At 35.1% G+C, this 18387-nt stretch overlaps 1 protein-coding gene across 1 annotated transcript in view; it reads right to left on the bottom strand.

Moving 5' to 3' along the window:
- Window positions 1–18387, bottom strand: part of LOC149778443 (gamma-aminobutyric acid type B receptor subunit 1-like) — a 128425-nt gene that overhangs the window by 37721 nt on the left and 72317 nt on the right. Inside the window, exon 10 of the mRNA XM_089939276.1 lies at window positions 15903–15980. Coding sequence (XP_089795402.1) covers window positions 15903–15980 — 78 coding nt within the window. The remainder of the gene's footprint in view (window positions 1–15902; window positions 15981–18387) is intronic.

Below are 18387 nucleotides of genomic sequence, written 5' to 3'. Positions count from 1 at the left end.
TCATTTTGATAATTATCATGTAGTTCCTTTCCTGCTAAAAAAGACAACAAGTGTTGTAGTAGCTTATGATGATAAGCTACGCTGTTAGGTGACATAACAAAACAAGGTTCTAAAAACGCCACGGAGCACCTGCTTTTCAAGGCCGAAAAAATTGTCTAAAAGAAAACATTTGTATATCATTTTATTTATTAATATATTAACATTAAGGGTGGGAAATTAATCAGTGGTCAGATCCCATCAAGCAGATGAAGAAAAAAAAACTAATTTAAGTGATAAACAGTTAGCTAGATCTCGGCAATAATGTCGATATTACCAAATAAACTGGTACAGCAAATAAAAACTTTGTACTGAAAAGAGTTTATAGCCATATACTCAACAGATTTAGTAAAAACAATTTGAAATACATCAAAAAGCAACAAATTGACAAGTGAGATTAACTTATATAGAAAAAGAATGTTAAGTTAAGCAATCTGTCGAAATCACCGAGGTGAACAAACTGGTTGAAGAGAACAGAGCAATATTTTAAAAGCTCAAGACTTGTTCAAACACAGATACAATACATTTTATACTCCGTACAACCCGAAAATCAGCAAGAGTTTAAGTATCTAAACTTAGGCAATAATTACAACGACATGATCATAGGGTTAACAGTAAGACATATTACTTAGAAAGTGACTTACACAAAATTAAAACATCTCTAGAGAGTATCTCATTAACCAGTCTCAACTTGAACAGGTATAAGACAGACTTAAATAAAGAAATCCAATCAAGGTACGAAAAATCTTATGAATTATGGTAGTACAGGACCTGCCAACAACACAAACGTTAACTTTAATATCTTATTAACATTGCAAAACAAAATGAAGTCACATAGTAAACCCAAAATGTAGACGACTTTAAGGTCACTGGCCGCAAATATTGTACAAAAGAGTGTGAATTAATTCCTAGTCACAAAAGTCACATTTCGTTATGCACATACACCATACAATTTGTATAACTGGTTTCACAAATCCGTTTTAATGAAAAAAATAGATCGGAAATTTCCGTAAGCATTTCATTCCATTCAATCCAGTTATTCATCCGTTTAAATTCCTATCTTAAATAGATATCTGTTCTATGCTAAAAATCGTGTTTTTTTAAAAGCAAATATGGTGCGTCAAAATAGATGCAACCAAACGAGTGATGGTGGAACGGAAGCCGAAAGGCCACGTTTACCGTAACAAGTGCATTGAATCAGCTGAGTCGAACCTAGTCAATGATAAGTATTGCTGTCCCGTTTGTGCCCTTTATTTGTAAGCCATAGTATTGCTGTCCCGTTTGTGCCCTTTATTTGTAAGCCATAGTATTGCTGTCCCGTTTGTGCCCTTTATTTGTAAGCCATAGTATTGCTGTCCCGTTTGTGCCCTCTATTTGTAAGCCATAGTATTGCTGTCCCGTTTGTGCCCTTTATTTGTAAGCCATTTTAAGGACAGTTGTTTATTTTGAACCCCCCTTCCGTGTCGACATACGTCGAAGGTACAACTTTAATTTATTAAAGACAACATTGCCCATGTTATTCATGGAGACTGGAATATAAGAAGAAATCTCTTCAGTCACACGAGAAGTCTATACTTCCTAAATCTCGTAGAAAGCTCAACAGTGTTTATGAGAAGTAATACAGATGGACTGAAAGTAAAATGCACCAAATAAAAGATCATAATACACTAATGTCAGTGCTAATATAAAGTATTAATGTCCAAAATAACATCCTATTGCTATCTGAATACGTAGTGCGTAAACTATGATGAAATTACATGTTTAATATTATTATAACCAATATGAAATCAAAACTAGTTTCAGAAAAAAACGAGATGTTACTTTGGTACAGGTATATCCTAGACACACACACATACACACTTTTAATGGCGATATATTATGCTAAAAGCAGCTAAAATCATGCTAAAAATGCTAACATTTAAAGGGCTGGTGCAGTCCTTTTGCTAATATGAAGGCTTTCATGGATTGTACTGACTGTCCGAATTTCAGACTACAATTTTAAAGTATAAATGAGAAATTGAAGTGAAATATAACATATTTAAAGTATAAATATGAAATTGAAGTGAAATATTACATACTTAAAATATAAATATGAAATTGAAGTGAAATAGAACATATTTAAAGTATAAATATGAAATTGAAGTGAAATATAACATACTTAAAATATAAATATGAAATTGAAGTGAAATATAACATATTTAAAGTATAAATATGAAATTGAAGTGAAATATAACATGCTTAAAGTATAAATGTGAAATTGAAGTGAAATATAATATATTTAAAGTATAAATATGAAATTGAAGTGAAATATAACATATTTAAAGGAATACAAACTGCGGGGGGGGGGTATCGAGTCTCATATTTTATCAGCACTGTTTGATATTAGATGCAAATGGGGTGACAAATATAGACACCATTTTTCATTGGAATTCACTAAACTGGGCTCAGTATAATTTTTTTAGACAGTTGATGAACTGCTGTAATAGCATGTTGTCCAATGTCAGATGCTGAAGAAAGATAGCTCATAGAGGAGCAGCCTGGTCGGCAAGAACACAGGAGACATCTTGGAACTATCAAATCAGCATTGATTTGCAGCATTCATCATCAAGCCATGTGTCCAGATGCTCTCAAAGGACGTAGGTAAATAAACAACATACAGTACAGTGGAAGTGGCTTATCAATCAACATTACCAACTATGTTTATTTCATCTGATGAGTATCTTTATCCACTTATCTGTATTGCATCGGCTCGTACATTTAATGCTAAACAGTAGATTTGATTTCAACTAGTATCTACTTTCTCATGTGGGGATATCTATGTCACTTCCGGTTGGCGTCTTGTAACAGGTGGGGATTCTCAGCTAAGGGGAGGCTTCAGATTTCTGTATCGCTTATTTCAAGTAATGAAGTTATTATTTAATGTTGAAATTTGATATTGTTTTCATACTTTTTGTGTGAATATAAACATTTTTAACTTCTCAGTAAGATTGGCTACCCACCCCCCATAAAACTCCAAAGCATGATAAGCTCTTTCCATGTCGATATGAAGGGAACAGTCATGTACGATGGATCCTCATCGGATTCCTTCCACACCAACAGCAGTGTGAAGCAGGACTGCATGCTGCCACCGACCCTTTTCGGGATCTACTTCTCCTTGCTCCTTTCCTACGCCTTCGACACGTCCACTGGCGGCGTATATCCGCACACCAGGTCCGATTGGAGTCAGTTCAAACTGGCACGACTGCGCTCGAAGACCAAAGTGAGGCGGATGTTCATCAGGGATATGATCTTTGCGGATGACGCGACTCTTGTGACCCACACGGAGGATGCCCTCCAAAGACTGGGAGCCCGTTTTTCTGATTCCTGCAAGCAGTTTGGGCTCACCATCAGTCTGAACAAGACAAATCTCAGCGTGCAAGTTGCCACCGCAGCGACTTCCCTCAAAATCGACGGTGTCACCTTGGAAATGGTCAACAATTTCATTTACCTGGGGTCAACCATTAGCAACACTCTCTCGCTCGATGTGGAGCTGGACAGAAGGCTTGGAAAGGCAAACACCATCATGGCACGACTAACGAAGAGGGTGTGGGAAAGCAACGCGCTGACAGAGCACACCAAGGTCCAAGTCTACCAAGCCTGCGTTCTCAGAACCCTTCGGTATGGAAGTGAGACCTGGAGCACTCATATGAGGCAAGAACGTCGGCTCAACTCCTTCCATATACGGTGCCAAAAATGCATCCTGAAAATCAACTGGCAAGGCCGCGTCCCACACAGTGAGGTCATGCAGCGTGCAAGTATCCCCAACATGTATTCCGTGCTGAGCAAATGCCACCTTCGATGGCTGGGACACGTCCGACGTATGGAGGATGGCAGGCTGCCAAAGAGGATCCTATATAGACAGCTGGCCACTGGCACCAGAAGAGTCGGCCGCCCCTCACTCCGTTTCAAGGGTGTGTGCGAAAGGGTAATAAAGGCATGCGACATTTCACCCGACGGCTGAGAAGTGCAGGCCAAGGGCGGAGGCTCCTGGAGACAGACGGTCCGTAAATGGCATAGCAGTTACTGATGTTAGGAGAGTCCAGCTGGCGGCACAGAAACATGAAAGAAAGAAGAGCGCGACAGGAACCACAGCAACTCAGACTTCCCAGTACGTTTGCACCCACTGCAATAGGGACTGTCAGTTGCGCATAGGCCTGCACAGCCACAGCAGGCGTTGCCAAAAAACCCAGAGACAGACGACACTCCAAGGGTGCTATTCGATGGTCTCTCGAGACTGAGCCGCCAATGATGAAACATTTTAAAACACTGTATCTAAATCTGATGTAAAATAAGCTAATTTTCGAGTATGGCTTGTGACCTAAATTTAAAGATGTTACTGAGAGCATAATCAGATCAAAGAGAACAACCTCAAAATATGCCACTTCATATTTGAATGACAGAATCGTCGTGATGAAAACTTTGGAATTCAATAATATTTATAACAAAATGAATGTTGATACTGAACGAATTAAAATCGATACATAAAGAGTATTGACCTCGTATTGGTCAAATACATGAATGTGTTGTATGGTATTATTGATGAAAGTGATGAGGAAATATTTAACTGATTAAAGCAAACGTGTATTCAAAACTTAAATAAACCAGGAAATAATGAAAATCATGTTCACGGTAAGTAGGACAACTGACAGTGTTAACACTGAAATAAATACCCCCAATCATTCGATGCCATATTAAACACCTCAAGAAAGTGGCATTTAAGAGCACTGTAATTAGAGTACAAATAGATAACTAAAAAAATCAAAAGAAAATGAGTTCAGTAAGCATTATTGTTATATTGCTTTAATGATATTGTACAAGGCAGCAATTATATGATTTAGGATTGGAAGTATGATATCTAACCGTTTAGCAATCACCTCCTTAATTTCTTTCCAATCATTACACGATGCAAGAATTAGCTGATAAATACATTCAAATGAAAACTGACCATGATGACTGACAACCTGAACGGAATTGAGAGAACAAGATTTAGTATTCAGTAACTGAACAACGTGGATTTTCTCTGTACTTGTCTACTGAGAGTGATCATATCCCTAAACGTCCAAACTAAATCCAATCTAAAATGTATGATTTCTACCAACCTTCCGATGTTGTTGCCATTTCTTAGCGCAAGATAGACAATACAAGGCCGGTAAGTAAAACTAGTGGAGAAACCGCTGTAAGACACACCGACCCACCTGAAACTACCAGCAAGCTTTCTGCTATACTCAAATTTGTCAAGCCTGCGACTCTAACCCAAACTACCTGAAACTTCCAACAAGCTTTCTGCTATACTCACATTTGTCAAGCCTGCGACTCTAACCCAAACAACCTGAAACTACCAGCAAGCTTTCTGCTATACTCACATTGGCAAGCCTGAGACTCTAACCCAAACTACCTGAAACTACTAGCAAGCTTTCTGCTATACTCACATTTGTCAAGCCTGAGACTCTAACCCAAAGGTGAGATGGCAGTGATCGGTAAAAGCAAGCGCTTTGAATCATTCGGCCACCAACCTTTAGATAATAAACCCAATACATATACATACTCTTTTTATTTGTGTTGTGTTTCAGATTTTTGGGGTCATTTTAGGACAAGAAATAGCCATGTTTTTCAAGGTAAATGACCACAACATTTCACGACATTCAAAGATTGGTGATTACTTGCATCGGTTAAGACAAACAGAAATAAGCAAGGTATGAATTAATAATTGAGAAAGTTGAGACCAGTGGCTACTAACTCGCCAAACACTGGTATAAGTTGATATTGTTTGGAAAGAAGTCTAAAATGTCACTTGACTTTCTGACACAGACAGGTCATTATCGACAATACTTCAGGTTAACTTAACACTCGCAAAAGTCGCTGAAGTGATATAAGGTAACCACGACTAAAAGGTTGAAAATATGTCTACAATAATATGAGATTACCTATGAATAAATTGCTTAATCGGTGAATACCAGGCACACCCTTATGATGTCTAACGCAACAAGAGATAGGACAGAAAGTAGATACTGAACTATGAAAACGCAGCTTTTTCTTAATCGTTTTATGTTTACGACTGAATAATACAAATTCGTCACCTATTATTGGTCACCTGGTAAAGGATACATATTCATGGCACTTGAAAAACATATTTTCACATCTTAGTGTACTTTATTTAGTTTAGAGATTTTACATTTGCTTAGTGTGCACATAATTATTCATCAACTTGAAGGGCTTTTATTTGAAGTCATTGGTAACGTTTTGTCTAAGATTTCTCGTATTGGTCTATATGTATTGTGTGACACAAGTTTCCCCTTGAAATATGACAACTCAGTATATGTTTTACTTACATCCAAGCCTTTTTTCATTCAGTGTGTTTTTATAAATATAGATGTTTTTGTTAATGAAGACAAGCGTTTTCACAGATGGGAAATTTAATTTAGTAATTATGAATCAATTTCATTTGTAAAGAAGATAAATACATTGCATTGGAATTGATGCTGATATTAATATCTCTGGAGCAGAGGGTAGTTCTTAAAATGGACATGTAAATATGTTGCTATCTCCAAATCATTCTCGCGTCACTAACATATCACTTGCTGAGCAATTTTTCTGTCTACACGCAAGGTTCTTGTTCTTAATCTAAAGAATGTGTTCATCATTTTCCAATGCAAAGTATACTCCAGTATACGATCATTGCCCTTCAATAGAGATGTTTTCGGAAAGTTACACGATTTGTGACCTTCAACTTAACTTGGTTCTGATATTCACTGTACTCCGCGACTTTGCCGTCACTATATTGTTTTTTTCCCATCATCATCAGCATAATATTGACTGTTTGCTTTTGAGTGCCGTGTCTATGCTGTATTATACTATACCACTTGCTATTCCGCTCTTAGTCATTACTGACACGTCATAATCTGTCAAACATCCAAGTTCACTACCAAATATCTTTAAACGGACTTCTTTAGCTAAACCGGCTTCACTGTAGTAATGTGATTTGCAGTTTCTCGAAAATGTCACACGATATCAATCTGTCATGACGTAGTTGTCCTGAAAGTCAAGTAGGATGTTCAGTCTGAAGAGCTACAACGAATCGTGTACATACTGGTAATTGTTATCTGACAAGTTTGTACATACTGGTAATTGTTATCTGACAAGTTTTGAATACAATTTTCTTTGCTGCTATAGTGGTTTCATTGAGTATGTCAAAGCTACCTTGAACCCAAAATATATAGGTTGCATGCCATGAAAATGTTAGTAGTCTCAATAATTCTTATGATATTGAAATTAAGCTTCTTGCTCAAATGACTACCCCATCAACCTTAAACTATCGGCAACCAAAAATCGTTGTTTCAACTAACATTTCCATTACATCCATTATGTATATATTAATCATTTACTGAGAGATATGGGCAGCTCTTTTTTCTTCAATGTAAGGTCTAACACTTTTTGGATCATTTGTATATCTGAAATTCAAATTACAGATTTTATAGGCAAGATCTCTAATAATTGCATGTTATCGTTGTCTTGCTCTTTTGTTATAACAAATGTGACACGTATTCAAATACTTTTGTCTTCATCTGTGAATATCATATGTTTTGTCTGTCTCATTTCGCTGTAAACTAGCCTCTCTGTTCAATCCAGCAGGTTATAAAACACCCGTATGCAATCAGGCCTTCTGTAAACTATTTTTAGAGGATTTGCGCCTGATATATTTATGTATATTTAACTTACATATTTTTTTAGTATTTTTTTAATTTTTCATTACATTCTATTGTAATGTAATATTTATTGTATGTTGGACATGACCTTGTCCAAAATTGAGTTCATTTCTGCTTAACCTGATTAACTTTTATTTAGATTTGATTATGTGTAAACAGCTAATACATACCTACACTATTCCCTATGCGTATGGGCTTAATATCAAGACCATTATCAATAGAAGAAGTAAACCTGCTTATTTGGGTCGAGCTTTTCGAATTTTCTGACTGTAATACAGGTTATGGTTTTTATTTAGCAAACATCAGTATCATTATATAAGGTTATTTTCCATTAGGTAAAAGTGTTTTTTATGTATAAAAAAAATGCTAAGTATCACCTGGTGTCCAGTAGAAAATTATATAATCTTGTAGCTGAGAGGATTTTTTTCATTCGTGTTTTAAGTCCTAACACAATCAAGTTGTATTTATGTTGTGACCAGTAATTTTGGGCTGGAATCTATTTTCATATTATTGAATTCAAGTGATTATTTTTCTGGAAATACAAAAGTGCTCTGATAAAATTCAAAGACAGAGACATTCACTGGAATTTATAGTGAAGTCAAAACTGGAATTATACTACTGTGATTCAACAAAAGATTTTTTGACATATCAACACTTTATAAGCTACCACATACACATCATCGCCGTCCGTTTTTCGATTTATTCTGGACTTGTACTGAATTTTATTTTGGACTTTAAACTATTAGGACGTGTGCCTGTAATTCTTTAATTGATATTTTGGGATTAAATTCGCAATACCGTAAGTTTTATTTTCTCGTTTTCACTTTGTATTCCTGGGAAAAATTATTTGTTATTTTACAAAGCTTGTTGTGTTTCACTCTTTTCTGTTACTTATTTTAAGAGCATATAACTCGTAATGGAAAACTGTGTGTTTGTCCTTGGGATACGAATTTCACTACAATATTTCAGAAACATTTGTTTTTGAAATTTAGGTTTACTTTGTTTGGGAAATTTCTGAATCAAAAGTATTATTTTCACATTGTAGAAATCCTTAGTGAAACCAACAAGCTTTTCACAAGGTCATCTAAAGTGGGGATCTTTATTTCAAATCCTACACATGAACAGTTAGATTCCGTGAAAAGGGATGAATTGCTTCAGCTTGCCAGAACATTTGATCTTTTGAGGCAATGTCTTATTTAACAAAGCAAGAAATACAAAATATTTCGGTCCAATATTTGGTGGAAAAATGTTTTGGATAAAAGTGCTTTGGATTTGATTAGTAACTCTGTGTCAGACTCTAAGATAAAAGTAAAGGAACTAAAATTAAAATACAAGATGGAATTAGAGTTAAGAAGTCTTGAGCTTCAGAAAGAGAAAGAGGAGAAAAAGAGAGGAAAATGCAGTTGGAGAAAGAAGAAAAACAAATAAAATTGCAGTTACAGAAAGAGTAGAAACAATTGCAAATGCAAAATGAAAAGGACTAAAGACAATTGTAGAGAGAAAGAGAAAAGGAAGAAAGGAAATATCAATTTCGATATAAAAAAATTAGACCTGGCAAGTAAAAAGCAATTCTCCATTTTATGAACAAATTAACGTTTTGATGTTACTAATAATATTAGGCTAGTTCCTCCTTTTAGAGAAAAAGAAGGAGATCAATATTTTGTTCATTTTGAGAAAATTACTGTAATTTTGAAAATGCCAGGAGAGCAATGGACTATATTATTACAGTGTGTACGTACTGGCAAAGCTCGTGATATGTACATTTCACTGTCACTACAGAAGAGTGCAGACTATGAAGTGGTTAAGGAATATATCTTGAAGGATTATGAATTGGTACCTGAGGCTTATAGACAAGGGTTTAGGAATTCTAGAAATCAACTAGCCAGATATATGTCAATTCGCATGGGAAAAAGCATGACAATTTGATAGGTTGTTCTCTTCTAAAAAGGTTATTAAAGATTATGAAAATCTCAGACAATTCATATTAGTTGAAGAGTTCAAGAACTGTGTCCATAGTGACGTTAAGATTCATCTTGATTAGCATTAGGTCGAACCTTTAGAAAATTCTGTTCGAACTGCTAACGAGTATTCCTTAGCTCATAAAGTTTCTTTTGTCAGTAAGTCTTCCACGCAGCAGTCGCCTGATAAAAAAGGCATGTCAGTCTAATTTTATTACGGAGAATTACGAACCATTTATGTTGAAGGGTTCTACATCTCTCTTGTGTGATTCGCTCAATCCTATTCCTATTAAAATGTTAAGAGACACAGGAGCTTCCCGGAGTCTTTTAGTCTCAGGTAGTTTTTATTTTCTGAGAAGTCTTCTTCTAATGAGAGTGTTCTTATTCAGGGAGTAGACTGCGGCTTTGTTAATGTCCCTCTCTATTATATACATTTTTGTCATCTGACTTAGTCTCAGGACCCGTGACAGTCAGAACAGTGTTATCTTTACCCATTGACTGCATTCATTTCTTACTAGGCAATGACCTAGCTGGAGATAAGGTTATGGTTAATCCACTTGTAACTGACAAGCCTTGTTTGGCTTAAAAGGCCGATCCTATTGAAAAACAATTCCCTGATTTATACCCAGCTTGTGCAGTTACTAGAGCCATGGCAAAGAAAGTTCTTAAGCATGATGTTGATCAGGAAAGTATATGTAGGTCAGACTTTTGATGATGTCACTTTTACTCCTCGTTTGGATCAAAGGGTATTGATCACAATGATCCTCTTTTTACTATTCATTCTCTTTATTCTAATCAGAGTGACAAACGACAATTACTCTCGCCGAACAGGAAAAAGATCCTGAGATCTCTTGCTTGTTTCAAGGGGTTTTTATTTAAACTGAAGCCACATAAGAATATGTTTATTATTTCATTAAAAATGAGATTCTTATGAGAAAATGGAGACCTCCCGAGGTACCTGCTGGTGACGAGTGGTCAGTAACGTATCAAATTTTAGTTCCAAAATCGTACATACAGGAAATTCTTAGCCTGGCCCATCAAACTCCTATGGCTAGTCATTTAAGGATTAACAAGACTTATCATAAGATCTTGAGTCACTTCTATCAGCCAAAAATTAGTTTATAAATACTGCAGATCTTGTCACACTTGTCAAATGGTAGGAAAACCCAATCAGAAGACAACTAAGGCTGATCTGCAGCCTATTCCTGAATTTAACGAACCGTTTAGCAGAATAATGGTAGATTGTGTCGGTCCCTTACATAAGACCAAGTCAGGCAGCCAGTACTTGTTGACCATAATGTGTGCGTCAACAAGATTCCCAGAGGCAATTCCTTTGAGGAATATTAAAACTAAAACAATAATAAAAGCTTAGGTAAATTTTTTTGTACTCAATTTAGCCTTCCGAAATCTGTACAGTCTGAACAAGGGTCAAATCTCATGTCTAGATTTTTCCAGCAAGTTATTTACGAATTAGGCATCCAAGAATTCATATCTTCTGCCTATGACCCTGAGAATCAAGGTGATTTGGAAAGATTTCATCAAATTTTGAAAAATATGATTCGGTCGTATTGTTTTGATACTGGAAAAGATTGGGATGAAGGCGATCATTTACTATTGTTTGCTGTTAGGGAATCAGTTCAAGAATCTTTAGGATTCAGTCCCTTTGAACTAGTTTTTGGACATACTGTGTGTGGACCATTGAAGTTGTTAAATGAGAAACGTCTTTCTAATGAATATACAGAAATTAATCTTCTTGATTATGTTTCGAATTTTAAGTATAAGTTGCCAAAGGCTTGTGATGTTGCAAGAACTATTATGCAATCTACTCAGTCAAAAATGAAATTAAGGTATGATACAAATACAAAGGAAATAAGTTATCAGCCTTGTGATAGAGTTCTGTCTCCCTTGCACATACCAGAAAATCTTCTTCAGGCTAATTATTATGGCCTTGATACAGTTGAAAAGAAAGCAAATCATTTAAATTATATCATAAATAATCCTGAGAGGGGAAACAAAGACAACTTTGCCACATAAACATGATATGTTCAAGGAGTAGGTTGATAGGGATAGTCGTGTTAATCATGCAATTAATTTAGTTGTGCCTGTCCCACACACTGAAAGTTTAAGCAATGTAATGCAGTCGGATTGTAGTGACTCTGGAGTAACAAATCTTCGGAATTCAGAAGTAATGAATAATCTGGACCAGAAACTTTCACATTTTCAGCAACAAGAAAAGAATGAACTAAAACAGTTATCACTTGAATATGAACACTTATTTCCAGATGTTCCTACAAGAACAAATAAATCTACCATGACGTTGAAATTGTAAATTCCACACCTGTGAAACAACACCCGTACTGGATGAACCCTCTAAAACCTGAATGTTTGGAAAAAGAAATTCAGTATTTGCTGGATAATGATTTCATAGAACCGAGTAAAAGCGACTGGAGTTCATCATATATACTTGTTCCGAAACCAGATAAGCCTTTTCGCATGTACACTGAACATAGAAAGGTGAACAGTGTAACCAAAACAGATTCATTTCCATTTCGATGACTGCACTGATACAATTGCATGCATAATATGTCACTATTTTGTTGACGTTCTGAAAGGATTTTGGCAAATTCCCCTGACGGAAAGGGCAAATTGAAATTTTGGCATTCGTGAGTCCAAATGGACTTTATCAACATGAAGTGATGCTGTTTGGGAAGAAAGGTTCGCCTAGTAACTTTTCAACATTTAATGAATGGTCTAGATAATTGTGATGCTTACATCAATGATGTCATCATCTACAACGACACCTGGAAAGATCATTTAGAGACAATTCGGAAATTCTTTGACAGATCCACCGATGCAATGTTAACAATAATTTATGTAACAGTGAGTAATGCCGTGCTTGTGTTACATTTCAAGGACATATCGTGGGACATGGACAAGTCAAACCTATAGATGCTAAGGTCAAGGTTATCTCTGAATTCCCTGTGCCTATCAGTAAAAAGCAACTGATGCTAATTTTGGATATGGCTGGATACTTTCGGAAATTTGGTTCCAATGTTTCCACAAATGCTGAACCCCTGACAAATTTATTGAGCAAGAAAACCAAGTTTCTTTGATCTTAAAAATGTCAGGAGGCTTTTGATAAGTTAAAGGCCATACTTAAGAGAGCACCAGTTCTTACGACTCCAAATTTCAGTCAATCACATAAAATGTCTGTTGATGCAAGTGATATTGGGGTTGGAACGGAATTGATTCAAGAAGACAAAACACGTTTAGATCATCCAGTGTGCTATTTTTCTAAGAAATTAAATAAGCACCAGAGAAATTATTCCGCTATCGAGAAGGAAAGTTTGGCTTTGATATTGGCATTACAACATTTTCACGTCTATATTAGTTCAACTCCTTCTCCGATTATTGTGTTTAGTGATCACAACCCTTTTGCTTTCACTGGCAAGATGGAAAAAATCAGAGATTAGTAAGGTAGAATTTGATGTTACAGGAATATAAACATTGACTTCAGGCACGTCAACGGAAATTACAATTTAATAGCAGTTGAACATTCACGCGTATAGACATATATTGTTTCATGTATATTTTGTGTCATTCATAAGATTTCATCCAATGCAATTGTTTTAAACGCATGTATATTTGACTAATAGTAAAACGAAAGCTTAATTGCATAAACCTTTTTTTTTCTTTATGAGGGGAAGTGTTATGTGTTTAATTTGCATAGTTTGTTAGTTAGGTTTTTAAAATGTTTTTCTTTACATGCTATTGTAATGTAACATTGTATGTTGGATTTAACCTTGTCCAAAACTGAGTTCCCTTCTGCTTGACCTGAATGACTTTTTTTTTTAAAAAAAATTCTGTGTAAACAACTAATACATAGCTAAATTATTCTCTCTGTGCATGGTCTTAATATCATCATCATTATTAATAGAAGAAGCAAATATGTTTATTCAGGTCGAGGTTTTGGAATTTTCTGAGTGTAATCCAGGTTATGGTTTTTATTTTGTAAAAATCAGGATCATTATAGAAGGTTATTTTCCATTAGGTAATGTTGGTTTTTTTTTTTGTTGTTGAGAAAACGATAATTGTCACCTGAGATAAAGTAGAGAATTATATAATCTTGTAGCTGAGAGGATTATTTAAGTCTTAGCACAATCAAGTTTTATTATATGTTGTGACCAGTAATTTTGGGCTGGAATCCATTTTCTTCAAATTATTGAATTCAAGTAACTATTGTTTCTGGAAATCCAAAAGTGCTCTTATAAAATTCAAAGACAGAGACATTCACTGGAATGTATGGTGAAGTCAAAGCTGGAATTATAGTACTGTGATTCAACAAAAGATTGTTGACTAATCAACACTTTACAAGGTGCCACATACACATCACCGCCGTCAATTTTTGGATTTATTCTGGACTTGTACTGAATTTTATTTAGGACTTTAAATTATTATGACTTGTTTCAGTTATTCTTGGATTAGTTTGGGATTTAATTCGCAATACCGTAAGTTTTTTTATTCTCATTTTCACTTTTTATTTTAGGGAAACAAATTATCTGTACAAATCTTGTTGCGTTTCACTCTTTTCTGTTACTTATTTTAAGAACGTAGACTCGTAACAGATTACTATAAGCATTTAACACAGATTAAAGTGCATAAAAAGAAGAGAACCCCGTTATCTTCAATATTGTGTTTACATTTAAGCAGTTATTTTGTTTGACGCTTTCAGAGGTATAAATATACGAATTTCTTGCTTATCGATCGATATTTGTCCACTTACAATGCTAACTATTCAATCCCATGGAACATACAACTCGTACTTTCTTCCAGTTATATTTCATATCTAGTGATTATGTTTAGATGTCTTTCCTATTGTAAAATCATCTGTATCCATCCTTTTCTCCATCCTGCGTTGACCTGTTGACAGCAAAGATGTTATGCCCAATTACGAATGCAAATATTTGGGCAAATCTATCATTTTGTTTACTTTCAAAATCCATCAGTTATACCACTGAGCAATTGAGGTCAGTTACTATTAGTATGACCTTGTGCTCTCATGTACACATCGCGGGAAGTGAGAAGTGTACATAGTACATAAGTAAATAGGTATTTAAAGTAATCAGCCAGTCATTGATTAAAACAATTATATCATAAACTTTTTCACATTTGCTCTCAATACACGGGTTACTCGTGTGTTTTGCTTCTTTACAACGGCATGTAATTTTTGAGCCTACTAATCTTTCTATCCTATTTTGATGTGCATTTCTCAACTTGTTTTGAGTGTATTTTTGTTTTAGTATGCTGGTGGAAATATATGAATATAATGTTTCTACCGCATATATAAATAATGGTGTAATATTCTTTTATGACCAAAACTAGACTTTCAATCTTCCCATATCAATTCATTTTCTAATTGAAGGATTTTTACATTCTTTGTGTCGGCTATATTTGAGCTTCATCTCGTTTATGATCTTAAAGTACCACACCTTTAGCATTTTATATTCTCCATCTCGTTTATGATCTTAAAGTACCACACCTTTAGCATTTTATACTCTCCATCTCGTTTATGATCTTAAAGTACCACACCTTTAGCATTTTATACTCTCCATCTCGTTTATGATCTTAAAGTACCACACCTTTAGCATTTTATACTCTCCATTTAAAATAATAGTTATAGTAATAGTTATATTTTTTAAAAACACGTTAGTATGGTATTATTTCAGAGGTAGGATCTCGAAGGATTCTGGCACAATTCCTAGACCAACTGTCTGAAGTCCATTAGTGAGGAAAGGTGGACCAGCGATGATGGTGTTTTGTATTGTTTGAATCAGTGCTTATGTGGTTGGTGTGAGAGCCGTCATTTGAATTAATCAATCTGTTTTGTTTCCTGTTGTTGTGAGTGCGCGACACCCCATACCCCCAAAAGCCATGACTCTTTCAATTTTCCTAGCGACTGAGCTTTCTCACCAGTCATCAACTAATATATAAAATGAATACAAAGGAAAGACCTTGTATAGAGCTTCAACATTATGTTATCTTTCATGTTTATAAAATCAACTATATAAGAAGGCAACCGTTTCTGTCATTTACTCCAAACTTTAATGAGAAAAGAGAAGGAATGCTTGGTACGTAAATCTTTCTTCGACCTCAAACATGCACTTACCTGCCCATATTTCTGTGCCAAACCAAGTAAAATTATCAGAATTGTTGTCATAGTACCCTCTCTTGTAGTATGTACCATCTGAAAGAGTGGAAACGGTTACTTGTAATTATTATTATTATCAATTGTGCAATATCTGTTCAATTAAATAATTGAAATATATATTTTTCCTGTTCACTTAATGTTAGTACTCCTGAGCAAAGCAGAACAAAATATATTAGAGTCTAAAACGTTTGGCAAACTGGGTCTTCCTAAAGCTTGGTTCTGATTACTACACAGTTGCAGACGGATATAAGGACTACACGCTCCGGCATAATTTAGGAGTAGCGTATAATATAGATTATTTATTAAAATGCACTCCCCAGAACTTGGTCTTTTGTTAACTTAACTGACATATGTCAGTTCTGTTTCTGTTCAACCACTAACAAATGATTACATTGCAAAATCAGAGCATCACAATGTGATGTCCATCTTTAGTTTAAGTCGTTTAGTTCGTATTGGTTCACTCAGTAGCTAGGTTATATAACTGTAATAAATAAATAAATCTATTTTATTCCATTAATTTACGCTTCGTCGAAGATATCCCTGTCATTCAAAGAAGTCAAGTATCTTTTCCTTGGCTCCTGAGTTTAGTGTTGGTTTTGTGGATATAAGTTTATTCTTTCACTGTTTAAAAGTTTAATAAGCTCAAAACACTACGAAACTGTTTACTGGTATTTTTTTTAAAAAAACTTTAAGATAAGTGTTATTGTACGTGTCTTCGATTGCTCCACGCGCTAATCTTTTAAGGCATTTGTACGTTTAATTACGATCATCAATCTGATCCATAGTTGATAAAAACTTTTTTTTTTTTTTTTTATTTTACCTCGAAAATTTTACGTTTTTTTTATTTTTTTGCGTTTTTTATATTTGGTACTTCCATTTTTTTATCATCGGCCATACAGGTTATTATATGGAGGAAATCATAGAGTGGTCAGATCAGTCAGATGGTGATAACGAAATTGAGTGAAAAAAAATTTAAATGTTATCTGGACTACGGTTTAAAACTTTTGACATTTTTTCATATTTGTATCACTGAAACTTCAAAACTGGTATGTAGCGTGTAAATATGTAAAATATTGATTTTTGTGTTGCCTAAAAATTACTGGAACGTTTTTTTTTTCGTTTTTTATTTATTGAGAAAAAGATGCGTTTTTTTACGTTTTTTATTTTAATTTTAACGTTTTTAACATCTATGATCTGATCTAAACAAAAATACACATCATTTTAGATAGCTGGTATTTAGTTTTGGAATACACAGTTTATTCAGGCTCCAGAAGGTAACAGTGTGTATCTTTTATATCATGCAGAAAAATACAATTTATTGTGAGAAGGTGTAGAACTGATTCACCATGTTCTTTCCAGATGACAAAATGTGATATAGAAGCTCAAGCAACATCAAAATCAGAAATATCGGCAATTATCATAATAAATCATCTCCACTGGTCTTAATGTACACGCACAATCCATTTTGCTCAAGAGATGGTTAATAGCTGCAAAAATCCGTTGATCCAATCCCTATCCTCACCTTTATATTGGAAGGATAATGCTGCCATATAACCACAATGAGTGATTTCTGTATTTTTGTCCCGTTATTGAGATTCCGTCCAATCACGAAATATGTTGTTTTTTTTTACTAAGTTAAATGGTCTCACAAAGTTGCAGACTGGGCGTATACTCCTGATTGCTAAAATTGGGCCTGGCTCCTTTTCAAATATTTACTCTCTCTCTCTCTTTCTCTCTCTCTCAGTAATCTTGTCACTATTAGGTGTTCATTTGAACTTTTGGACCAAATGTGAACTGATGAAAGTAGATAATAGTAGTGAATGGGGTCACCCTAAGGACAATGGGAATTACCATTAAAAACACCCTTGGGTCACTCTGGGGACTATGTAAATTTAACATTAACCACCCTGGGTCACTCTAGGGACAATGGAAATTTAACATGGGCAAAAAACCCTGGGTCACTCTGGGGACAAGGGAATTTAACATTGGAGAAAGGAAAAAAAATGTATAGGGACATTCTAGGGACAAAGGCATTCGAACAATGGAAATTTAACATGGGAGATATTGCTGGGTCACTCTAGGGACAATGGGAATTGAACATGGGGAATAGAGTTTGGGCCTGTCTAGGGACAAGGGGAATTGAACATGGGATTTTTTTTTGAAAAAAATATTTTTTAAAAACGGGGTAGGCAATGGAAAGTCAATCTCTTTTCGAGAAATATGGGTGGCCCTGAAAAGGGCCTTTGGTTTTATGTTAATATTAACATAGACGGCATCTGTCACATCTTCTTCTTAAACTCCTTCTAACTGCAGGTTCATACACAAGTACCCTCTTGAGGCATCCTTGTCTTTCTATGTAAACTCTTCTCATCCATAGACTAGTATCTGTCTTATCGACAACAGTCCACTTGGACCGGACATACATGGGTATGTCCGTCCTGAA

This window comes from Sinohyriopsis cumingii, chromosome 17 (assembly GCF_028554795.1).
Source record: "Sinohyriopsis cumingii isolate HCF-2022 chromosome 17, ASM2855479v2, whole genome shotgun sequence".
NCBI classification, from domain to species: Eukaryota; Metazoa; Mollusca; class Bivalvia; order Unionida; family Unionidae; genus Sinohyriopsis; species Sinohyriopsis cumingii.
The sequence above is the reverse complement of the archived record's forward strand: the minus strand, read 5'-3'. Positions and strand labels throughout refer to the sequence as shown.